The sequence below is a fragment of the Equus quagga genome, chromosome 9 (genome assembly GCF_021613505.1).
Source record: "Equus quagga isolate Etosha38 chromosome 9, UCLA_HA_Equagga_1.0, whole genome shotgun sequence".
NCBI lineage: Eukaryota > Metazoa > Chordata > Mammalia > Perissodactyla > Equidae > Equus > Equus quagga.
The window spans coordinates 16,743,317-16,770,017 of NC_060275.1; the positions used below are offsets into that span (position 1 = coordinate 16,743,317).

Genomic DNA, 26,701 nt, shown 5'->3' on the forward strand with positions numbered 1-26,701 from the left:
CAAAAATGAACTTAGTAACAACCCTTTAAGAATTTTATACTAAACTAAATTTCTCAGCAGCACTAAAGGAGCTCTTTTTATAGAATTCCTATAAGTTACGGAAGGCAAATTCATACATCGTTTCATGTAATACAAGACTAGTGCCAGATCCTTGCTTGAGAGAATTCAGCCATGGGAACATGGGAATGGTTAAGTATTCTTTGGCTAAAAACTTTGATTGGCCATGAAATGAAAAATAATCCCAGTTTAAGGGTTGAGGAGGCAACATAAGTTAGTGAATATTAGCCTTTCTTTAATTGAAATGTCACAAATTTCCTACAACATGTAAAATAGATATCCAAATAATTGAAAATGCTGCATACCTCAAAATAATAGAGAAAAAAATTGTATTAGGTTTCTTGTTGTTAATAGAACACTACTAAATAATTCAGATTGTAGATTTCTTTATAAAATATTCTTGCTTAATTCATAAAATTGATTTTGGAAGAAAGCACTGTTTTAACTAGTTTATATAACCCACATAATATGCATATTATATGAAAATAGTAATATGATTTAATATATTCTTATTTCAAAGTGTTTATTGAGAAATAAAATCAATATCTAAAATTTCGATTATAAGGATAAAGCATCTTCAATGCACTTTTTGATAAGGAAATGTTTAATCTGTGTTTGGCAACCTTTATGTAATGATGGGCAATCACGCATAATGTACAGGGAAGAAACAGATTTATGTTTCTAAGTCTAACAAACCAGGTCACATTTGGAACAAACCCTCCTGTCTAGAGCAGTAATTCTTATCAAGGGGTAAATTGCACTTAGATGATTAAACTACTGTTTCCTACGTTTTACAAAGACACAGCCTATCAAAGTCTATAGCATAATCAATTTACATTTCCTCTGAGAAAACTTTGGATATGAAATGTCATTTGTTTGGCAGAAGAACAATTGAAAAGAATCTCGATCCCAATTTATGTGTTTTTATTTCTAAAATATGGAAGTTCTACATTTAACTTCAATGAATGCAACATAACTTGGCGAACAGAAGCGTACAATGTCCTCTGTAATGAAGAACCATGAGAATATTTGGTTGTACACAGAATGATTAATGAAGATAAAACCAAGGTTATGAAATTTTATTTTTACTTAGTATTTGTTTTTGAATCTCTGACTCTATTTGACATAGTAAAAAGATTAAATATGCAAAACTAACGTTAATTACGTACTAAGCCTATACACAGCCAAGACTATAGGTCTCTTATTGGGTCCAACTTCCTCTTTGTCTATCTGGTAGAAGGTAAATTGTTAGTAGGCTGTAAGAGAGGAGTTACATATATACTACGGAAAATTCTTTCCCTCTTCATGTTTTTCTATAAATTCAGCCCTGTATTTCCCTCTACTTTCCCCATCATGTAATACTAATTTTTAAGATTTCAGCTTCCTTTGAAGTTAAAGAATCCTTTGATTTTTTTCTACATTAAGAAAATATCTTTTTAATTTTTCAGCTTTATTGAGGTATAATCATCAAAATTGTAAGATACTTAAATTGTACATTGTGATGATTTGATATACATATATATTGTGAAAGAAAAATAACTAACATGCAGAGTAATTCAAAAATTTTAAAAAGATTTAATTGAATTATTTTATTTTGTTCTCACAACAACCTTGCAGTATAGGCTCCATTATTATTCCTATTTCAGAGAAGAGGAAAGAGACCTGCTTAAGTCAAGTGATTTGAAAATCGTTCAACTGGTAGGTAGAGTGTGTGAATTGCAGCAAGGCATTTGGCGGGATGTTTTGTCATAGGGACTTCAGAAGAAACCTGGTTAGCTGCAAATTTTGGTTTTATTACTTATTGGCAGCATGATGTTAGACACATTATTCAAACTCTTTAAATCTTAGCTTCTCATTCATGAAATGGAGATAATAAGTCACTTAAATCATAATATGAACAGAGGACAAAATGAGACATGCAAGTTAAGACCCTTAGCATACTGTCTGATACACGCAAGTGCTCAATTAATGTCAGCTATTATCTCAAAAGTGGAGCTGAATAAGGGAGCTATCTGATTCTATTTTTGAAATACAGCTAATACACTTTTGAAGAATTGAAAAAGGATGGCACTGCTATTGATCTATGGGGGATGTTAAAAATGGTGTTGCAGAAAAAAAATGAATTAAATCATTGTATAGACGCTTGGTAGAAGCCATAGTCCCTCCTAAATAAAAATGCAAAGGTCCAAAGGTGAATGTGTCAAGCCCTGCCATTCCTTTCCCTGACTCTCTGCCCCAAAATACAGAACACTTAACTCATCTGATTTGTTTAAAAAGAGAAATGCCTTACATATTATTTTATTTTTTACAGAGACAGAACACTACCATAAGATATTGAAAATAATTTCAATTCAGGAAGTCATTATTCAATTAACTCAAGTACATAAATATATGCTAAGTTGCCAAACGTCCACAATGGAACTTCTCTTTTCTTCACAATAAAAGGGGTTTTTGTCTTTCTTATTTACTGATGTATTCTAAACACACCAAGAAAAGTACCTAGCATTTAATAGATTTTCAATAGTTTTTATTGAATTAATGAAAATAACAAATACATGAGTTTGAACTTATCTGTCTATCTATCTGTCTATCTATCTATCTATCTAAACCAACTCCCCGTTCATCACCTTAGATAGCATAGGATAAAAGAGAACCAAAAGTTCTGAGAGAAGATATCATCTGTAGTATTCCTTTCGTATTATCTTCAGATGTAGGTTTTTTTTAAGTTGGTGTTTGCATTTGGTATTCAAGTTCATATTGAAGTATCATAAATCCTTCCCAAGCCTTTCAATTTCATCAATAAGATAGTCAACATCTGTTTGTCTCGTAGCAGGATTAGAAAAGACCATTCGAAAAAAATTTACTTTGTCCCCACATGGCTGGTAGCTTATCATGGCTGTGCCTTCCTCTAGCATCTGTGCTTTAATCTTTGGAGCAATCTGTGTGTAAATGTAAATATTATTAAAAGGGAATTTTACAAGTAAATATGCTTCCACATACTAGATGGCTACATAACTATCATTAGCTTAAAATAAATTGCAGGCAATTTAAAGCTGTCAGAGATAATTTTTAAGAAGCAGCTTAGTACAGAAAAAAACCAGCATTTTCTATATTTATATTGTAGTTCTCGCTACTCCATGATTCACAATTACCAAACTTATAAAATAACGCAAGTGTGCTAGAATGCATTAAAGAAAGTTGTGTGACCTTTTCCTTATATTTATATGGCAATTCAAATAGAAGTATCCAGGCAAGAGGTAAAATGAAATAGGGAATGGAAAAATAGTAGTATATTTTGGTATTGTAAGTTTCATTATTTGAATTATTATACTACACCTTGAGTTTTCCTACAAGGTCACTGTTTTGCAGCAAATCATAGTTTCTTTGTAAGTTTCACAGAGACAAATTCCATTTAATTGCCCTGTACAGCTCCTAAAATGACATTACGCATGTGGCATTGGATCACATTAGTACATTCTTTGGTTATTATCTTACAGCAGTGGCACTGACATTCAGGAAAGCCAGAGCGGGACAGTCTACAACTACTCAACATGTCCCTCCTCAAAACTTCTGCTTCTGCTCATAGTGTACCTTTAAAATGCTACAGATGCCATCCATTATTTAACTTTCCCATAAGTATTTATATAATGGCAGCACAAAAGTAAATATATATATATACATATATTTATATATATATTTATCTCCTTTAATAGCCAGACATTTCACTTAATGTCCTTCCCTATTTATTATTGTAATTAATCAATATGGCCATAAAATAATAAATATTAGTTATTGCCCACAATATTTAAAAAATTTGTCTCATAGTTCCGCCTTGCCTTCCATCCAGGAACCTGTACAGAGCCCTAAGAGAGACAGCTGTCTGGTAAATGGGTTGTGTGGACCTCCAGGAGCCAGCTTGCTAAGTCTGTGTAAATATGTCCCTCACTAACCCTCAGCTGGTAGCAATCACTCTAGTGGAAGATAACATTGATATGTTAAGAAAAAAATTAAGAACTTCACTTAATACTTGCTTCAAACCACAAAATATTTAAATAAGGGGAATTATGTAAAGCAGAAAGCAAAACAAAAAAAAAATCTCTATTTTCTCTTAGAACTTAAAAAAGAAGTAAAATTATCTAATGATAGAAAAGGTTGATTCCTTGAAACACTGGTATCGGTTTTGTGCAACTTATCCTAGGGCACCTCACAGTACCTAAGATAAGTGGTCATGATATCAGTATAACTCAAAAGTTTTGGTATTATTATAAAATGTATATACGTATATGATGAATGCTTAATATAGTTAAAAACTTACAATAAATATGGGTGATAAATAGCATATAATGGTGGTGATTCTCTTTATTTTAATATATATTATTAAGGTAAAGATGAAATGCCCCATTACCATGATATTCATTTGGATTTTTTTCAAGATCGTCATTGATCTGTAATAAAATCTCTCTCAGATTCTTGCTCAGATGACCTTATCATAAGTATTTCAAATCTGATAACACTTCTTAAAGTACTTCTTCTGTTGCTCTTAGAGATTATAATTATTTATATTCTTGTCTTCTCTCCCACTAAGCCTTCTAGCCAACTTTAGACCAGAATTCTGTCTTACTCATTTCATACCTCTAACTCTTAGTGGAATACCTGGCAAATATTAATTGATGAATAAATTAACCAAAGGGTAGGAAATTCAGCTGATTGCATATTAAGCACTCAATAAATGTTTTTCAATTATATAAATGATGACTGGAAATTCAGCTGATTGCATATTAAGCACTCAATAAATGTTTTTCAATTATATAAATGATGACTGGATTAATGTGCAACATGACTGATAGGTTGAGATTTCACTTGGCTCCATATGAGTATTAAACCAATGGCTTGGGACCACATGACCGCTAAAAACTAACCAATCAAACTAACCAGACACATTATTTAAAAGGAAATATTAGAATTAAAAACACTACACACACACACACACACACACACACACACACTTACCTTTTGGAGTTCTTGATCTCTTTCAAAACCTTTTGGGATATGTTTAAGTCTTGGTGGGAAGTACCAGAAGCAGACATTGGTGAACTCAGGCTAAACCAAAGATAAATTTTATAAGTCTTCTTAAATCCCTACCTAATTCCTTGGTGATTTTATAAGCATCCTTAAAGCCCTACTTAATTTCTTAATTATTTCAGAAGTATTTTAATTAATTTAATTTTTGATACATTTACAAATAATTTTTGAGGGCCTAATACATGTCAAGCACTAGATACGGAAATAAAAGAAATAGCCACTGTCCCCACAGAAAGCCCAGTCTGGCATGGGCTCTTGTTGTCTTTCCCCAACACCTCTCCTACCATAATTTTCCATGATTCCCTTATCTATGTAGGTTGTCCTTCCCATGCTCTGGTCTATTAATTTCTTCAAAGATCTTTAGCCATCCATCCCATACCCATTCTACAAAATATTTTAAATATTTTAATGATAATGCCAATTTTATATTTAAGAAAGATCATTGGGGTTGGAGTATGGACTACTGATTAAAGGAAAGAATAATTGAAGAGAGAATACTAATAAATAAGATGGTATAGTAATTCAGGATACGGAGAGGACTTCTCTAAACCAAGGGCTGTGGGTATAGATAGGAGGGTTTACATTTTCAAAATCTTCAAAGCATAGAATTGATCTTTGTTGGGCTTTCAAGATAAATTCAAGTTTTCTGGTTTCAGTGACTGGATGTCTTTCACGTAGACAAAGAGAACTTACATTTTCCTCTCTGTAACGAGCTTTTCTACTGATTCAATCACAAAATTTAATCAATTAGAAAAGCTCATTACAGAGAGGAAAATAAACTATCAGAGGATGCATAGTATTGACAACAAACCCCTTTACTTCTAGTTTCCACTTAAGACTGAGAGAGAGCTAACGAAAATTGAGACCATGCTGTAATCAGAGGAAGACAATTTAGAAGAGAGACAAAGCACCTTTGTTTCCTTATAGTTACTCTTATTAGCCTAACAGTGATCGCCACTGGATAGTTGACTGGGCCTTGAAGAGGAAGACAGATACAATGCTAGCAAAACTCTCAGTTTGTCATTAATATCTACGTAGCACCTTAATAACGATTTACCAAAGATGATCATATAATTTAAAGGAACAGTTAAATTACTCTTGATTCAGTGCCAGAGAAATCAGAAAAGCAAATATAGTCAAATCATTTTAATTGTCTTAAAAAATAAAAGGTTGAATAGAATCATCAAATTAAGGCTTTTGGACCCTTGGCTTGTAAGATATAGAACTTAAATGAAAAAGGTTTTAAAATCTAAATAGTTTGCATTTAGATAAAATAAAATATTTATGATCATTGTTAAGTATACTTTTAAAACTATCCCTTAGTATTAGATAGGGAACAGAGTCAGGTAAGAATATCCAGCAAAGAAAGTTTACATCCATTAAACGATCTCAAAAAAAACACAAAACTAAGAGTCCTTACCTCTGCATCAAGCACAAGCTTAAAGTTATCTTTTTTCTTTAAAACCTTATAGAAGTATTTTGCAAGTTCCATATATCTGTTGATCTGTGCCTCAAAGCCAGAGGTTCCCTGTAATTTAAAAAAAGAAAGCTTCCATTGAAGTAAGTTTCTTTAAACTACATTGAAGAATTTCCTGTAATTTATTAAATTTATTTAAATGTACTTTCTTTTAAAATGTGATTATTATCTTACTAATAGCAGGTGTTATCTACATCACTGCATTTTTGTTTCTATCTCCTCAAACTGCTTTTACTCCCTACTGTCTGTGGAACTTGAGGCAAGTTACTTAGCCTTTCTAAGTTTCAAAAGCCTAGATCTACAAATGTTTGCTAAATATTTTGACAGAAAATTTTTATCTGTCTGTTATGTAGAGCAAGTTTTTAAAAATTATATGTAATGATGTGAGGAGTAGGAAAAATACTAGGAATAAAGCCCTTGGCATACTTGTCGGGATAGTGTCTTTAAAAACTAACGGTTGCTGAGCTTCTGCTGTATCCTTGGCATGTGGTTTCGTGCTTTATACACTTGGTCTAATTTACTCTTAGAAGAACCTTATGAGGTGGGGAACTAAAGCCAAGACAAGCTGACCAGTCACTATCTCCATTCACCTTCTTTCCCTTGGTTATTTCTGCTTATGTTGTGGTTCTAAATAGCACAGATATGCTGATGACTCGCCTACTTATATTTCATCCAACACCTCATCTCTGAACCTCAGACATATAATAAACTGCTTATTCAAATCTCCACTGACAAGAGTAATAACGTCTCAAAATGAATTGCCAAAACTGAACACCTGGTCTTTCTATACACACTTATTTCTCTCACAATCTTCCCAATCTCAATAATATAACAATTTTACCCTTTAGTTGCTAAGGCCCAAAACATTGAAGTGATTCTTATCCTTGATCTTCCTCTTTTTCTCACACTCCATATCTAATATTTTGGCAAATTCCACTTGGTTTACCTTCAAAATCTCATTAGAATCTAATATTTCATATTCACTGCCATTATGCAGGCCCATTCACTCTCTCCTGCATTATTCAAAGTGCTCCCCAGCTGATCTCTTTGCTCCTGTCCATACATCTATTGTCCATGCTGAGGGTATGCAGTAACATTTATTCTAGGCTAGTATAGTGTAGAGCCTTTCCAACCGTATGAGGTGGTACTCCAGTGTGTTCTCAATACTTAAGCCTTTGTGATCAGAGCTGGCTTCACGGGCATACAGCCTGTGCAGTAACATAGGGCCCCATACGCAGAAGGGTTTCATGTTTAATTTAATGCTGTGCTGTCACTGTCCTGTAATACTTTAAAAGTTTATCTTGAACTGTGTTTTGTAAGTGAAGTCCAACGGGATAACGGATCATACATGTGAGCTAAGGTGATGCATGCAACATACATATCTCCCATTCCTTGCCACCCCATTCACACATAACATTTACCTTGCACAATGAGCATAGAATTCCACTGAATTCACAATAAGTGGGAGCTCAGTGACACAAAATGCAAGAACAAGGTAAACACGCTGCATCTACAACTCAGTAAGCAGGGACGCTAAGGGTCCTAAGAGGCCACACTTTCTGTTTAAATCAGAGCTTATTGCCAACACAAACAGAAGGTGATGGAGTTCTAAGAAGCATTAATAAGTGAAGAACCCTTTCATATCTTTCTTATTCAAGTTTTGTCTTTTATTAACCAGCTCCCCCCACCCTAGCCATATATGATCTCCTTGTTGTGTCTTAGACACAACAGGCATGCTTCTGTCACGGCTTTGAAGTTGAGATTCCCTTTAGCCACATTTCCCCTAAATATCAACATGACCCCTTCTTCACTTTCTTCAGATTTTTGCTCAAATGTAACCTTCTTATTGACAATTACCATCCTATTTAAGATTACAAATACTCACCCCCAGCACTCCTTCACTCCTTATCCATTTTCAACACTTGTTTTTCTCCATAGGAAACATATATATGAATCAAATGTGCAAAAAGTTTTGATTATATGACCACGTGGTCAGAAGCACCAACTCTCACAATATTGAACAAATATTGGTTTGGAAAAGGCATTGTCAATCTTTGAAATGCTTAAAAATAGGAGTGATTAAATATGAATGGACTAATTTCTTGAGATAACCACTTTATTATTTGATGTTATGCCAGATATTTTTCCTTGAGGGCAATCTGTTTCAGAGGGAAGCTGTATGTAGTTGAAAAGAAGAAAAACTTGCAGAAAAGTTAATAGAAATTATTGATAAAGAATATTCCTACTCTTGATTCTGAAGAAGTGGTGCTAAGGATCTTTGAAATAGTTGGCATAGAGCTTATTACTCTCCAGGAATTTTCCATATAGAACTTTTGGCGGCATTCATGCCTATTAAATTGGCAATGAAAACTATCAGGACTTACGTCCTTATTGTGAACGCATCTTTAAGTTTCTTCATAAAAAGTCTACAGAGACTGAATAGTAAAGACAATAGCACTTCTATTCTGAACTATATTGGACTCTGTTAGACCAGGTCCTCCAAAAAGTAGACACTAAGATAAGATTAAAGTGCAAGGATTTTCTTAATGAAAGTACCTGTGCGAAAGACGGGGGAAGGAGCCACTTAGACTGGGAGGGCTATCAGACGGGGAATAAGTCTGACCCTAAGTGAAGGGGAAGAGGAGAGGTGGGGTGGAAGCATCTTAGATTGCCACCAAGTTTAAGGAAGATTTGAAAAGCCACTGGGGAGTCTTCACACCAAATCAGCTCTCAGAAGAGTCTCGTGTCTCTCAGGAATGGGAATGCCTTAGAATTGCTGCCATGCTCAGTCATTGGGTGGGAAAAAACTGTGGAAAGCATAGCCTTGGGGCAAATGCAATTATGAATTTAAGAGAAGCAGATGGAGCTCTTGGACAGTTAAGCTCCCTATCGCATTCTCATAGCCCAAACAGATTCATCTTATGAGTCCAAAACCAGTCCAACCCATTTAGAGAATCCATCCAAAAAGAAGCTTTTGCATTATACTTGAGTTTGCATATGTAATCAGTGTTTGAAGAATCTTGTATGTTTTCTTAACTTATTTTTATAACCTATCATAGAATATTATAATTAATTTTATTTATAAGGTACATAAATTTCATTAGTGATGGCTCCTCTTTCTACTATCAATGAAGCAGTCATTGTGTAATTAGAGCAAACAAGGACAAAACAGAATTTTTTAAATTTATATCTCTAGACTTTGCTCTTAATGCCCATTATTTTGTAAATAATGCTGATGGAGGCTCACATTTCAAGTGTTTAAATATTTAATAGTCATAAATCATGCTAACAAACTTGCAAGTCAACTCCTTTTTAAGCCTGCCGTGGATATTTACCTGAACCTGATTTCCATTGTATAGAAATATTCTTTTCTGAGAAAAGCATTTCCATTTCACCCTATACTGAGTTTCTCTGTAATCATCTGCTCCCATTGAATAATAAATAAATATAATAATAAAATCTTTGTTATCTTTCCAGGAGTCAAATGCTTTCATTCTGGGGCAGAGGTGGGCAGAGATCTCTCTTTCCTCTACCAAAAGATTTCTTTGCATTGCATTCGGGAATAAACATAAGCTCTTTCTCTCCTCCTTTCCCTCTCTCCCTCTCAGAGTGGGCGTGCCAGCTTATATATAAGATTCCAGCTTCCCAACTTCGGGCTCCCTCTTCTGTAATATAAATCCCCTTTGCAAACGTGGGGTGATGTGACATGCCCTCCTCGTATTCCCCCAAGGGGGAAGTGGGGTGTGGGAAATTGACACTGAGATATTCTGTAAGTAAATAATTGATCTTCCTCTGACCCAGAAACCTTATGTTTACTGAAGGATGAAATAAACACATATAGATACTAAAAAATCATCGGTCAAGTCTGTTTTATAGAAGGCCAAACAAGGTGGTCCAGGTACACAACTCTCTGAGGGTCTGGCTTAATCCATATCAGACTTGCTTATCTGTGTCTTTTAAACTGTAGGTAGTAGCCTGTAAGTGGGTAATAGAAACAATTAAGTTTTTCTTTCAATGAGATAGAGTAGAATAGAAAATACTAAAGAATTTCACATATTATAGATTTTTTCCTGAAACTTTTGTTCTAATTACAGTGTGTGTGTGTGTGTGTGTATGTGTGTGTATGTCATTAGGCCACAACATCAAATGCATTTCTTACTGTGGATTGTGTTAAAAAGTCTGAATGCCACTCTTTTATTGCATGAAGGAATAGACGAACTATATGACCCTTTACATAATCCTTTACACATATAATTTCTTTTTAAAATGTTTTGATACATGTTGAGCATTTGCGAATTCAAGGATGAACCGCATGACAAGTGTCTAGGTACATATACTCTGATCTAAGCGAAGTCAAGCTATATGCTTTGACAGCTAAGCTATGGGAGAAATGTCAACCTCTTAAAAAGCTGAGGAGGTTCATGAAAGTATTTACATAAATAAAGCTGTACAGAATCGGATTGAGGGATATTTGGATTATCAGTGTCTGAAAGGTCTACATAAATATTTGAGCTTCGTGCTTACAAAAATTTGAGCTTAGAAGATTTTTAAAGCAAGTTTAACAAATTTCCAAATTGGCTAATTAAAAATCTTCAGGAAAAAGAACTTGCAGAATGCGTATCTTTGAATAACGAAAATTATCAGTGACACCTCCAAGATGAACTAATTGCCAATGTCTTCCGGGGTAACTGATTACATAGATTCCTATATCAGAGTGCTGATTATACACCAGGTTGTTGCTGGGTGATTTCCATGAAAAGTGATGTCTCTGGTTTTGGAGTAGTAGATTTCTAACAAAAAAAGAGACTTCAGATTAAATAATAGGGTCAGTAATATATTAAAGATGCTGTCAGTTCATGCCAAAGCTTTCATCTGCACAGAATCTAATGTCCATCTTTCTATAGAGGATTGAATTAGGAAGAGGGTGATAGAAATACCTTCCTAAAAGCATGTCAATTATCTAAGTCAATAATTATAAACAAGGAGCAGGAGATGCAGAACATGTCTTACCGTTGTCACAATCTTTGGAGAGACTCTATCTGCTGACCTTGACTATAAGGTAGATTGAACATTCGGGCAATAAAGCGTTCACATCTGAGAATCTATATTGATGTCAAGTAGCTTGACCTATTACCAATTCCAATCAGTAAAGGAGAAAAAACAGTTTTTAAAAAGAGCTGTAGGGGAGCCAGCCTGGTGGCATAGTGGTTAAGTTTGCACTCTGCTTCGGGGGCCCAGGGTTCACAGGTTCGGATCCTGGGCACGGACCTAAGCACCACTTGTTAAACCATGCTGTGGTGGCATCCCACATACAAAACGGAATAAGACTGGCACAGATGTTAGCTCAGGGACCATCTTCCTCAAGAAAAAAGAGGAAGATTGGTAACAGGTGTTAGCTCAGGGTCAATCTTCCTTGCAAAAAGAAAAAAAGCTGCAGGGCTGGCCCTGTAGCATAGTGGCTAAGCTCAGTGCACTCAACTTTGATGGCCCAGGGTTTGTGGGTTTGGATCCCAGGCACGGACTTACACCACCCATCAGCCATGCTGTGGTGGCCATCGACATACAAAATGGAGGAAGATCGGCACAGATGTTAGCTCAGGGCAAATCTTCCTCACCAAAAAGAAAAACTAAAAAACAAAAAAACTGCAAACCAGTTTATATTCCTGCCAGATTTTTATCCCTGCAATTTGGTAGAGTATATAGTAATGGTGGAATATACCCCAATTTTTTCCAACTCAGTTAGAATTTTGATCTGAGAAATGAAGCTTTCCATTTGCAATTAGAAATATAGCAGTTTCCTTGGGAGATGTTTAGAAAAATAATGGGGCTGTAATTTGGGGCTAATAGAGCTCTAAAAAATTGGAATAGTCTATACTTTGCATCTGAATAAATAAGACCTAATAAAAGAGGTGGCAAATCCCTACCTTTGCTTTCCACATTAACCATAGCTTAAAGATATCCACATGTCGCCCACACTGAATAGTCTTATCCCCAGTGTCAAAGTCAACATTGTAGAGTTTATCAGGCTGGAAAAGATATCCAGCTTGCATCTGGTTGCAGGCTTCCAGAAGACCCTAAAAAAGCAATAATATACCTTACATGTAAGTCATATACATTTCACTAAGAAATCACAATTATTTATTTCAACTAAGTGAGCATTTCTACTTTACATGCACACCTAAATAGAATTTTGTTTATTCTATACAAAAATGTTAGGCTCTTAGGATTTTGGTATATTCAGTTGTTCTTAGGATTTATCTGGAACAGCAGGTGGTGTAATTGGATTAATATTTGTCTATTTTTCTTTAACTTTTTCAAAAGCATTGAAGTTTTGCTGCTCTTTTGAAATTAGGTGCCTATCATAATTTGAAGTTAATGAGAACTGAGTGCCTGGGTCACTTTAACTAAACTATCCCCTCAATCACCAATGTACGTGCCAGTCAGTAAACTGCTCTCATGGCCACAGTAGGTAGACAACAAAGGAATCCGTTCATTTAATTTTGTGCTTTCCAAGCCATTTCCTCTCACCTAAAAGATGTTAAAAACATTCCTCCTCAGTGTTAAAGAGTGGAGAAACATTTGCTTTGGATGCTTAAGAAATACTCAGTAGAAGGAAGTAATCTTTCCATCACCCCATTAAAGAGAGACTTTTCTCAAAGGCTGTGTGTTGCTACAGCACAACAAAGGCAACATCTGTGCGCGCTGACAGGGTGTGGTTTAAATATATAACAAGCATAACTCTTTCTATAGGGAGCAAATAAGATATTTATTCTGTGTTTATTATACACCGGACATTTCACAAATATTGTATCATTTGATCTTCACAGAAAACTCATGACATTGGTACTAGTACATCATTTTACAGATTGAAGGAACTAGTACTTTAATGTGTTAAGTAATTTTCAAGGTCATATATCTACATAGTGATGGATTTGGGAGCTGACAAAAGGGCAGTTTGTCTTGGAGTATCTGGAAACCCAACTTCCAAAGAAAGGAAACTCACACTCTTTTTTAGGGTAGGCTATTGATCTAGGGAAACGACCGCAGTGTGGTGGGAAGCATTGTAGGATTTGGGGGAAATGGAATAGAAATGATACCTTGAAAAGGAGAGTACTTTATGTGCGTATATCTTGGGTGTCCTATTTACACATGTAATTATTTTCTCTTTAGTCTACCTCAAACTCCCATTTTAATTTTTTGTTAGATAAGCATTGGAGACTATTTAAAATAGCTAAAACAGTATAATCAATATGATTTCTGCCTATCCCTTCTAATGAGAAGATTAAGTTACGTTTACTCATTAAGGCAACAAATATTTGTAGCACCTACAATCTGTCACACACTGCTGGGACAGTGGATTCATGATAAGGAAAACGGTGGCAGAGCGTTGCCCGCATGAGTTTACGATCTGGGTTGCAGGAGGCTGGGTGGGTAAGCGTGGGGCTACTTCAACATATCATGGGTGAAGAAATCAGAAAAGACTGCAGAAAATTTGTATTTGAGCCCTACGCGTAACAGTAGCAGAAATCTGAAAGTTTAATATAGACGGGTTAGCAAGGGGAAAGGGGAACAAACTCAGCTTCTTAAAGAAAAAAAATGCAGCCACACTGTAGTTCCTGGGTACTGGACACACACCAGCGGGAAGGAAGGATTAGCTTGTTACCCTGCAGGCTTGGAACACAAGGCAGCTGCATTTTATTGATGAGACTCTGCTGTCATGTGGCCAACTAAGCAGACTCTGAAGCAGCGCTAATAGTTCCAGCCTAAGTTGGTGGCAATGGCCCAGACTGGGAGAGGGTAAAGATTCTCTTAGAACTAGGAGAGGTGAAGTAGGCATTACGTACTCAGGAGTAAGCTAGGAGTACCAGGTAAGGCAGTACAATAGGAAGACAGGCTATTTTTATATCCAAACCCTTTGGATTGCTTTTGAGTAAAGAAAAAAAGCTATAAATGATAACTACGTAAAATCTGTTTGCATTTCTGACAACTAAGTAGAGATAAGAATTCTCTCATTGAGCTTTAATTGCACCTCTCCTTGGAGGAGATCATGGGCTTATCTCCTTGTACGGCATCACCTTTACTATTGACAGAGATAAAGTACACAAACATAAGCAGAAAATAATTTCACACAACCCGTAAATTTGTGTTTTTTATGCTAAAAGTATATCGAAGTTACTCGGTTACCTGCACTTAAAAGAAGTTCTATTTTTGGTCCTACACTCTGAGATAACAAATTGGCCAGTGCGTCAAAGTTGACACCTAGGAAATGTTTTGTTTTTTCATGGTGTTTTTAGGAAGTGGGGCATGAATGATCAGGTTTTCCACGGACCTTGTCATCACCGTCTATTGTCTCATCCTAGGTCTTATGCGCACATTGAGCTACTACCTGTGCTCCATAGGTGTTTGATTTTGTGGCACCTCAGTTACCCAGTGGCCACTTGAAAATCAAGGAGGAAGGATCAGTGTTCCTCTGTAGGGCAAATTGTGGTACACTATGTTAAGTCAATGAGGCCATAATTATTTTGGTTTTATTAACATTCACAATGAAGCCAGTCATCACTAAGACATCCATTATGTCATGACTTAAAAATAGAGATCATTTACTTTTTCCCGGATCAGGATAGCAGAGCACTGAAGGGGGACACCCATGAGTTTATGTGGATTCCAGGTCACCGAGTTGGCCCTAGGTGATAAAACAGCTCCAGTGAGTACTCACAGTCTAATGGAAGGGAAGAGAAGCCTAAGCAGCTTCTTTTGCTTTCACAAGCAATAGCCCAGGTCTCACCTTTCAATGCCACTGAGTTTATAGGAGTGGTTTCTGGACAGCAGCAATCCACCTCCCCAAGCTGCCTACAACAGGATACAAAGGACACGAGTTCTTATGTTAATTATTTCTTTTTAATTTGCATTGACTACTTTTTCTATGTGAAATTTATTTCAAAAGTTGATGAAGATTTAATTGCTATGCTAGATAATTATAAACTTGGCTATAATTATCCTACTTACAAGAACAATGCATTTTAAAATTTCCTCCTATGAATCCTCATTGTCTATTCATGACACAGCAAAGTTTTAGGTTTCTAATTAATTCAAACAGACACCTTCTGTATAATTGCCAGAGACAGATAAAAAAAGTTGGCATCAAGTTTGGCAATGCTACAGAAAAATTAAAGTCGCTATCATATTATATAACTTTAAATTTGTCCAACTCTATTCAAAGCCAAGGAAATTTTTGCCCAACGTCACTGTACCAAATTAATAGCATCAAAAGTTTCGATTTCCTTAACAGTTATTAATTAAGAAATGTATATTAGAGTAATGGGCTAAATCTTTGGATTTCAAATTGGGTTTAGCTATTTTTTCACATTGATTTTCTACATTGTTGGTTGAATATGTGTAGAGTTTTGGACTTTTTAAAATCACTTGATACTAGTGTAGCTCTTTCCATGATCCTGTATTAGTCCATTTAAAATCACTTGTGCAAATAAGACTATTCTTTCTCTATATTTATTCATTATAAAAATTAGTTTACAGAGAAATTTTTGTCTTGCCCGCAATGCCAATTAAGAAATTTTAAGGATTGTTCACAGGATACATTTTTTTAAAAGGGAAATGATGAACCAGATTGAAAGATGTGACCTACTTACATCCACATGCATCCAGAGGTTGTGCCTCTCACAAATATCTGCAATGTCCTGGAGAGGGTCGAAGGCCCCCAACACTGTGCTGCCAGCTGTGGCAGTGACACAAAAAGGAGTCTGGCCCTGGTGATGGCAAAAGCTAAATCATTCTTACAGTCTCATGGAGTCCACAGGCATGTTAATATTGTTACTTAACCACTACATGTCTGCACCTCAGGAAGCCGGGTGACATTGCTGAAGGGCGTTAAGAACCTGACAACTTCAGATATTCTCAGGGGGCTGGAGAAAGGAGCTTAACCAGATGAACTGCTATCCCTACCATCATGCCTGAGTTTCACTTATTACTACTTCTCCGTGAATTTATTTTCGTAAAATAACACCACAAAAATAGAGATAACCAAATTCCTTTATTTAGGAAATAGTTTGATAACTTTTCTTTTGATATTTAACAGAAACAAAACTATTAGAGAAATACTGCACAGTTATTTAATTATTTCACTTCAATTTTATAAGGAATTTCCTACATTTAGGGATTATTTTATTTCTGCTAGCAATTATCTTATCAATTGTTTTCCAATAATGAATATAGGTCAAGAAAATAAGATGCATTTGCATGTTAAATATGGAACTGTAGAACATACCTTTCTTTTAGCTTGTAATATATTTTTCTCTAACTCAGCTGGAATCATCTTTCCCCTTAAAAATGCAAATATACATTGATCTATTATGAGTGAATAAACGTATTGATTCTATAAATTAGGAGAATAAATTATATGCAGGAGAAAAAATAGTTTTTAGTGTCTCTCAAAGGTATTTATTGGTTTATAAATAGGTGTTAGATAAATGCTCAGTTGCCTAAAACCAATGTTACATATCACGTTGTTTGAATTAAAGAGTGCTTAGTTTACTATTTAGTCATCTTAAAATTTGCATTACTTACTAATCAGAAGATTCTGGTCTTTCTAAGAAAGATAGAGAATGATAAAATTTATTTTTCTCTTTCTTTCTTCCTTTCTTTCTTTTTTACCTTCTTTCCTTTCTCTCTCTCTCTCTTTATAAAATAAAGCCCTCTTGACATCAAAGTAGAAAAATCAAGTATCCAAACTGAGAGGGGGGAAAGAGAGTGGTATGAATTCAGTTGGCCTCACATTTCTTCACAGCAAATTTCTGCGAAAAAACAAAAGCCAGTATTTTTCTACTTCATTTAGCTATCAGACTAAAGACCAGCATGTCTGTTGATGATTAACTAGAAGGGTTCCTGTTAAAGTCAGGAATAGGATAAAACTGCTCACTTCCATCAACATTACAGTATTTTTTTCTGATGAAATAATCTATTAGATAGGTAGGTGATAGATAGATAGATAGATAGATAGATAGATAGATAGCAAATAAAATAGGAAAAGATCCTAATATTAGAAGATGTTCATTGTTTCAAAGGCCAACAATTTTTTTGTCTTCAAACATCATTATATTGATGTCAATATACTCAAAAGAGGGAACAGGTACATGGCAGTCCCACTTACATGAGACCATATTTAGTGAAGAAATTTTAACAATAGGATAGGATAACTTTGGTGCCTCTTAATAATTAATTCTAGTTAAAATTCATTGAAACTAATCTGGTAGAGTATTCTTGCTAAAGATTAGAATAATAAGAAAGTGGAATTTTAGTCTACGAAGACTAATAAAAATTTTTTATAATAATAAAATTTTTATAATAATTTTTTAAATTACTTAAAAAAATTTCTGATAAAAAATTTTGAGAATATATTAAGAAACATACCTTTCATCACATTTTACTTCAATTACATTATCAGTTCCAATACCAAGGATTGCGGCAGCTTTCTTTACTGAATAATGACCCTTGGGCAAAAATGAAAATGAGAAAGGCATGAATTTTCTGCGTTAAATAATCATTTACCCTAGGGCATTCGGGGCATAAAGGCGTGACTTTGAACAGGTTTGTGCATGTATACATGTATACACACAAGTACAGGTACCAAGCTGTTTCCAGACCCTCATCATGATGCTTGTTGAGATGAAGAAGATTGTAGCTCTTCTTTCTAGAAGGCACTGTCACAGAACACAACTCTTCAAGTGCAGTAGGTGTATGAATATTCTAGTTCTTTGTATACACATGAAGACATGTCATTTATAGATTTAGTGATAATGTCCTCCAGGGAAATCCTTACATATTCAGGACAGCTCTCACTCTTGCATTACAAAGTTTTTTTTAAAAAAGAGCAATTCCTGGAGAAACGCATTCTTTCTTGTGATATTTGCAATACTTAATTCTGACTTTGACACCAACTTTGATTTCTTGCCTTCTAGATAACTATTATTTCCTTGTATCATTCTACCGGATATAAATAATATCAGTAAGATGGAGATAGTAGCAGGCAAAAGACAAATTGGCCTGGGCTATTTTTAGTTGCCAAGAAAAGACTAGATGTATGAGAGAAAAAAATACAGAAATTTAAAATCCTAACCATGCTTTCATTTCAATAGAAAATACAGGTTAAATTTACATAATGGAATTTCGGCTTATTTACTCATTATATTTAAAAATTGTATGTCAAATGATGAAAATGACATTTGTAAACAAGCATTTTAAGTTAAGCTTTATAGTAAATTACATATGCAGCAGTGATCTCCCACTTGATAACACGCATATGTATAATGCTAATTTGAGTTCCGTAGTAGAAGCATATTGCAAACACAGGGACATTTCAAAGAAATCCTGTTTTTCCAGGTATTTTTATCTAGAATTCTAAAACTGGGACTACTATTACGCTTTAAGATTACAAGCACTGCTGTGGTAGAAGGAAAAAAGTGACCAGATTTATTAGAAGGATGAATTTTTTTAAAGAAGTTTTGATGCTGTGTACAAGATTGGAACATTAAAACAGACCCATCTGAGGGTATACTGTCAATATCAGAAACATTCGGTTGATAGCCTAGTCTATAAAAATAAAGCTTTGTTTTCAACTGGTTTCTTTAGTCCCAACTGGAAAAATAAAACATTAATCACATTCTTGTTCTCTTCATTCAATGTTAAAGAGAACCATTAAATCTTTGAAACTTTTATGGCTTAATTTTTCTTTTTTTGGTGAAGATAGCAGAACGTTTTATATTTATAATCACATTTTTTTCTGTAGTTCCTCATACGTTGAAATTAAATTTTAATCCTGAATTATTTGTATTGCTAATCTAGAGAGCCTGTATTGACTGGAAGGTTGTTTTTTCCCTTTCCAATATCAATAGATCCAGATAGAGAGATTACTGAATATATTTAATGAAAAAAATGAAGCTAACATTCTCAGTCTTCCAACTACTTTATCAGTTTATTTTAGAAGATTCTTAAAAGTTGGAAAAATCTGGACTTGACACTTACTTGTTCGGAAACAAATAATACGATGCCTGGAAGCACTGTCATGCCTTTTCTTTTTATCTCTGGATATTGTTTATAACGAGCTGTTAATATACCATAGAGGTTTGATATACTCCCACCTATGGAAGAGAAACAGCAACTGATAATCTAATTTCAAAATCAGAAATGTTCACTGAAATCATGACAACTTGAGAGCTTTCTGAAACTAAAGTGGTGCCAAATCAGTGATGTTATTTTTGAAAGATACTTCCTGAAAGTGTTGAGAGAAAGACCAGACAACACAACTCACAACTTTTAGATTTCTGGAAACTTTGTTTGCAATTATAACCAACACAATGGCTCGTGAACATTTCTGTCTCAAAGATAACAGTATGAGCTAAAATATATTTTGAGTGTCTCCTAACATGTAATTCATTTGGCATATAGAAATGATTTCTTGCTTTTTCTTACCAGGTGAAAATAATCCATCTCCCTCTGTTTCTCCCCAACCAATAATTTCATACATTTTCTTGAGAAGAATTGTCTCCATGACTGTAAATACTGGAGCTATTTCATATGTAAACCTATAAAACATATATAGAAATTCTACTGTGAATTATATTAAATGGAAGAGAATAAATAAAATCATTTCCTAAATAAGATTTTGTACATTTTTGTATTCCGTAGCAGACTCTACAAGAAATAGTTACATTTTATATGCTCTGAATTGCCCCTTCCAGATGAAGTTTATTAGTTCTAAGAAGAAAGTTTCATGCTTTCCATTGTCTTGTACAGTAGCTGGGAATTTTTTCCCCAAGAAAAGAACTTTTAAAGCAACTCCTCTCCCCTCAGCACACACACAATACTGTTAGGGTCAGAAAATGTCCAGTTATCAAGAAAATATATATACCTTCCCTAGTGGGCAAGTTAGAAAGACAGAAATCTAGAGTTACAGACAATGTGTTGCAGAGCATGAAAAAGGTAGAAAAAGCCTTTTCTGAAAATTTATTGATAGATGTTTTCTACCTCAAGATTGTACTTTAAACAAACACACCCAAAAAAGCTAAAAACTATTGTTTTCAATAACAGCTTGAAGACGGGAGATGGTACCATAGAAGAACAATGGGAGACCCCTGGAAAAGAATTCCAGAGAGCACCACTATGGGTACTCTCCTCTGAGTCACACTATGAGATTAGAGTCAGCTCCACAGAAAGAAGAAGCTGGGATTAAAAAGAAGGCTATAAAGTTTTCTCTATACATACCGTCTACAACCAATAACGAAGGATTAACAATCAGTTCTGAAATCAGAGTGGGTGCAGTCATTCTCAAGAAATCCTTTTATTTGTCCTCAAAAGAAATTTGAAGACCTCTTTAAGTGTTCTTCTAGAGAGATACTGGTATCAGGCACCATTTATGTGCCACTTCAGATGTTCTCAGCTTGCCTTGTCTCTAAGGTCTTTGGACATTGTTCAGGCCCAGCCACCACTGTGACCACTACCTCTCAGAGACACCCAATAGAGAATCACCACCCACCCACACTGCAGTCACTGAGCTCCAGCCCAGGGGCTTCCTTTTGCCATTGTTTAGGACAAGTCATGGAATCAGTTGGGAGTCCCAAGAATGCCCAACCGTTATGTGTGGAGAACCATAGGAGACCTGGTGGGGAATAAATTCTTCTCTTTCCTCCCTACAGATGGACTGCCCTCAGAAGCCATCATTTACAGGGCTGTGCTACATGCCAAGAGATTGAGCACTCACTTCCGTTTGTACAAACTGGTAGCCAGATCTATAACACCCTTCACATTGCCTTTCTGCCTGTTCTGTTTTCCTCAGCCCTGCTCCTCGAGATGGCATGGCCTAATAAAGTAGTAACACATAAGCTCTTACCCAGGGCTCTACACAGACAGCCAGTAAGAAAACCCATTGTCTATTTGGATTAAAATCCTAGTTCTAAAAGAAACAAAGTAAGAAGCAAGCCTTATGCACTTTTATTTCAACAAGGCTCTCATTTCCGCCCAAACGTGCTGTATCAATTCCAGCTTCTACACACATTACCTTTTTGATACTATTTCAATTCCACAGAGTAGGTATTATTGTTTTCAGACAACAAAGACTCCCTAAACTTCACAGCAGTTGCAGCAGTAGAATTAAGCCTTGAATCTGGGTCTCTTTAATTCCATCTCCATCTCGCATGCGTTTACACTATCTCAGATTACAGAAAGAGATATCCACTCATTAAAGAAGGAAGAAACTTCAAAGGCAAAGAACCATCTCTTAAATCCTTTCTCTTTGCGTCTCACAGATCTTCTTTCCATTATTTCTCTGTTTAAACCAAAAATCTATATTTTCTTCACATAGAGAATGATTAAGTCTCATAAAGATGGAATTCCAAACAACGGAGTAAGATTTATAGATTAATTTTTATGTAATAATTTATATAGTATATAGAATGCATCATATTGTATCAAAAGAGTTTTTTAAGCAAAGTATTACTTTATGCATGTTTAAATAAAGGGACATAATCAAGCAATAAAATTAAAAATAGCAGTAAACTGTGTAGGCCACACACAGTTTTTATTTGCATTTCACATCTATAAAATGTTGATTACTACCATGAACTAGGCATCATTAAAATCCCTATGATATCTAAACAGTTAAAATAAACCTCAGTTTTTCCCACATAGCAAGGCAGTCTCTCCTCATAAATGTTCAGCTCTTGGTTTTAAAGTTTAAACTTCTACAAGGGACCTCTTTTGATTGCTAGTTAAATTGTATTAACATCTGACACAGACTGTTCTTTCCAATTTCGTATCCAATCTTTTCCCTATCCCTTTTAACCCTGAAAAATATTGCGCTGAAATTAACTTTACCTCAAAACATTGTAGCAGTCTATTGAATTTTCTTAGGGCCAAAGTTTTGCTGCGGCAAAGGTCAAAATTTTAAAAGAATCACTTTGGAGTTAGATTTAACTTTTCTTTAAAAGTTTACTTTATTCGCTTTCAATCAGATTGAGGTTCCAATTTATATTCAGGCAACTTTTCATAACCTCACACGTGTCTTTAGAATATTCTGTACTGTGGGATGTTTTGAGTAGTGTGGCAATGAATCTAATCCCAAAACTAGACTTTCAGTCTGCACACAAATGACTCAGGCTAATCAACTGTTTACCTCTTACCAGGGGATTCAGATCCTGAAAGTTTCTAGAGAGAGAATGTCCAGAGGATGGGGTAAACTTCAAACACATCACCGGGGAACACTTAGCAGCTCCTTTGGATTTCTCTAAGGATACCGTTTGTTTTTGTTACAACAACCGTCATATCTAGTCAAAGGTAGCTTCCACAATCTACATCTTCACTCTTGCTTACATGTGTCTAATCTTGTTACATTCTTTGGCACAGAAGGATACTCACATGTTGGCATTTGCAGTGGCTGTCAACCATTCCCCTGCAAGTCCAATCACATCTAGCCCACTGGAGAGCTGGTTTAAAAAGCGAGGATGTCCTAGAAAAAAGGACAGAATTGCAAATGGGCCAAAATAAAAACGCAGGGCTAAAAAGAGGTTAAATTTAATAGCAGTTTCTCAGTTAACAGGTATTTGTAGATTAAGCACACAAACTAATTATTTCATTCAGCAAACATCAGTGAGCCACTATCATATGCAGGACAGGGCGCGTGATACAGCAGTAAACAGGGTGGACATAGTCACTATCGTGCGGATCTCACTGACTGGTGGAAGAATGACACTACTCAAATAATGACACAAATGTGTTTAATTACAATTGTAAGAAGTGCTGCAAAGGAAAACATCAGGATGTCATACAACCATCCCTGGAGAAAGTAGAAGGCAGTCAGGAGAGAGGCAATCTCCGGAGAAAGCTTCTTAGGGGGAAGTGATATTTTAAGGTAAGATCAAAAGTTTGTGTTCAGACAAAGAAAGAGCGGAGGAAGATCATATGAGTGTGAGGACCAGCTTATGAGAAGGCATCGAGCTGAGAAAGAGCTCAGTATGATCAAGGGTGAGGAACCCATCCTGTGTCTAAAGTAGAAAGACCAAAGATGGGAGTGTGTAAAGCCACCTCAGCAAATGTGGAGGGACCAGTTAAAAGATGAAATAATTTTCCCTCAAAAGCTATGTATACATTTTTTGGATAAATTATTCTTCTTACAATGATTTTTTAAAGATTTATATTAATAAGAATATCAAGCAATAGTTGACAAACTAAACAATCTATATTTAACTCAGTTTAATCTTCCCCTCCTTAGCTACAAAATAGATTGTTCTTTGTACTTCTTACAGATGACGTGCATCATAGCTCTTTGTAAATTTCTCTCTTTTCTCCTCTAGCGAGTTATCCATGATTTCATCCACCCCCATAGCACCTGTATGATTTCTTAATGAGTAGGCATTCCATAAATCTTTCTTAAATATGAAAGAATGTAATGTCTGAAATTTGTGACTGTGTTAGCAAAGTGTTCCTTTTTATTATTTATTTTTCACTTAACATCTTTGCTTTTTTCCTCTCATTTGACATTGGGCAATAGAAAGTGGGGGATGGGCTCCCGGCGCTTCCATCTTCATGTGCAGCGCTGCATAAGGGAAGGAGAAAGACCTTGAGCTACATCTGTCAGAAGAGCTTCCCAATTGCTTCCCTATTTTTCAGAACTTCCTTTTACTATTTTTATTTCTAACTAAAACTTATTTCTACTTCACATTTACTTTACGTGGTTGAATTTGAGTCTTTATATGTGTCTTTTATTTTGGAATATTACAAGGATTTCTTTTTGTCTTATTCAATAATATTTTTCTGGTTGTAAATATTCTGCATAGAATAGGAAACAGTACACACAGAACGGTAATTTTCTATGCACATACAAAGATGATCTATCTACATATCTATCCAACTATTTCTAACAAATACATTTGCAAGATATAACTTAAAATATAATTAAATATAATTGCAGTCATATTGAGCATATTATTCTGTGGTATGTCTTCTTATAATGTTCAAAATTCTATGAGAAATTCCCCATGACTTTCCTAGTTCTTTAAGTAGTAACACTGCATAATAGTCCTCTCAAAGGATGTATATAGCTTATGTAAGGTAAAGGTCAAAATAAGGATACTTTTGGGTTTTGCTATTAAAACTAAAGCAGCAATGAGCATTCTCAAATGTAAATCATTTTTGTTTCTTGGAATAGTTGATCAGTTTGGTCTGTAGACAAAATATTTCTTATGCTCAAAGTTTCTGGGATGTTAAAAATACATTGTTACGTATTCATTTACTTGATGTCTATCAAATACAAGGCAAGGCATCATACACAAATAACTTCTAATTATTGAAATAATACATAAAATATTTTCCAAGATCACATAATAAGAAATGAATAATAAACCCAGGGATGCAAGTTGTGTTTGGATCCTTTGTTTGTTTGTTTCTTTCTTTCCAAAGACTATATTCTTGCCAATACATTATTTAGTATATGTTTAAGATTTTAGAAAAAATGTTTCATAGAGCCTATTCAAAATCGTTTGCTCCTGGAAACGTTATTGCTTTAAGTGATTAACAATCAAGTTATAATAGAGCTAATTTAATTTAAAAAGACAATTTCTAAAATATAAGCTATATTTCTGTATATCTATATCTATATGATAATTTTGGTGCTATATATTTGGTTGACATAGAAGGATAATCAGTTGAGCATCAATATTGAATATGATAAAATGAAATTGGTAAATGAAAAAAGGTAAATAAATATTGTACATTTAGTTTCCATTGGGATATAACTCCCCAAACCAAACCCATTTATTTTATTTTATTTGTTATTTAATAAGCAATTCACATTTTATAACACCAACTTGAAAATAAACTAGACAAATGTTTTAAATAAAAATGAGTAAAATTGGACCATTTTTCAACACAAATGTAAACTCAAGGCTGTTGCATTCACCCAGTCTCCAGTTCAGACACACCATTTTGAAAATCACCTGTTTTCACACCATATTTTAAGGTATCTGTGCAATCAACAAGTAACTGTTCCAGCGATTCTGGGTGGTCAGACAGTTCTAAGCTAAATCCATCCAAACCTTCAAGAAGTTGATGAGGGTGGTGAAAGTCCAGCACTTTACTCTTAACATCAAAGGTTTTTTGGATGTAATGCAGAAGAATATCTACTACATGCAGCAGAAAACTTTCTGTTAAATCTTGGCCACCCTTGGATGGCAACAAATCTAGAGGAAAAAAGAGATAAACAACAAGGTCAGTAAGTAACGTGCCAAAGAAAATCTCCATGAGATAGAGTTTTGATCATCGGAAATTAGAGACATCGAAAGGCCAGGTCAAATTGCAAGTGAAGTAGTATTTGCTCATATCCTTTCATTTGAAGTCTAATTGGATAATAATTTTTACCAAAAATAAGCCATTTTATTTTTTATTTTTTTTTTTGCTGAAGATTAGCCCTGAGCTAACATCTGTGCCAGTCTTCCTCCACTTTGTATGCAGGTCGCTGCCACAGCATGGCTGACAAGTGTAGGTCTGTGCCTGTCATCCAAACCCACAAACTCAAGCAGCTGAAGTGAAGTGCACCAGAATTAACCACAATGTCACAGAGCCAGCCCCCAAAATAAGCTCTTTTAGATTAATACCATTGGAGTAACGAGTCCTTCAAGGTCTTTCAAATGGACCTGCATAGATGACATTGAGTTTATTGAAAAGACTAAAACAATATTTGTTAATGACATTCATACCTGAAGCATAAGCATTTGATAAATTAGTCATTAAATTCTCAGGACGAGTATCTTTTTTCCCATCTTTCTCAGTTGATTCAAAAGTATGAACAGATTTTTTTCTCATCTGTTCCTTATCTAAGTCAAAAAAAGGAAAATATTTTGTGAGTATTAAAACATGCTGATAACATGTATTTACCGCTTTTATCTGTAATCAAATAGATGCCTCCAAGAAATTCATAATGATTGAAATTCCTATTTACATTCACATGTGATCTCTGGTGGAGAGGTGTAAACTGGAGAGAAGCATTAATTCTACTGGAATTATGTAAGGCTCTTTTATAACCAC

At 34.9% G+C, this 26,701-nt stretch overlaps 1 protein-coding gene across 1 annotated transcript; it reads right to left on the bottom strand.

Moving 5' to 3' along the window:
- Positions 1-2,822: 2,822 nt before the first annotated feature.
- LOC124245030 (glutamate decarboxylase 1-like) lies at positions 2,823-26,113 on the bottom strand (the record flags this gene model as incomplete). Its single annotated transcript, XM_046672146.1, has 14 exons — positions 2,823-2,996; positions 5,068-5,157; positions 6,560-6,667; positions 12,541-12,690; positions 15,221-15,299; positions 15,402-15,466; positions 16,264-16,380; positions 16,899-16,953; positions 18,041-18,120; positions 19,652-19,767; positions 20,099-20,211; positions 23,039-23,129; positions 25,615-25,869; positions 26,086-26,113. Coding segments are annotated over 14 exons (1,521 nt in total), but the record flags the coding sequence as incomplete, so codon positions are not given.
- Positions 26,114-26,701: the final 588 nt, after the last annotated feature.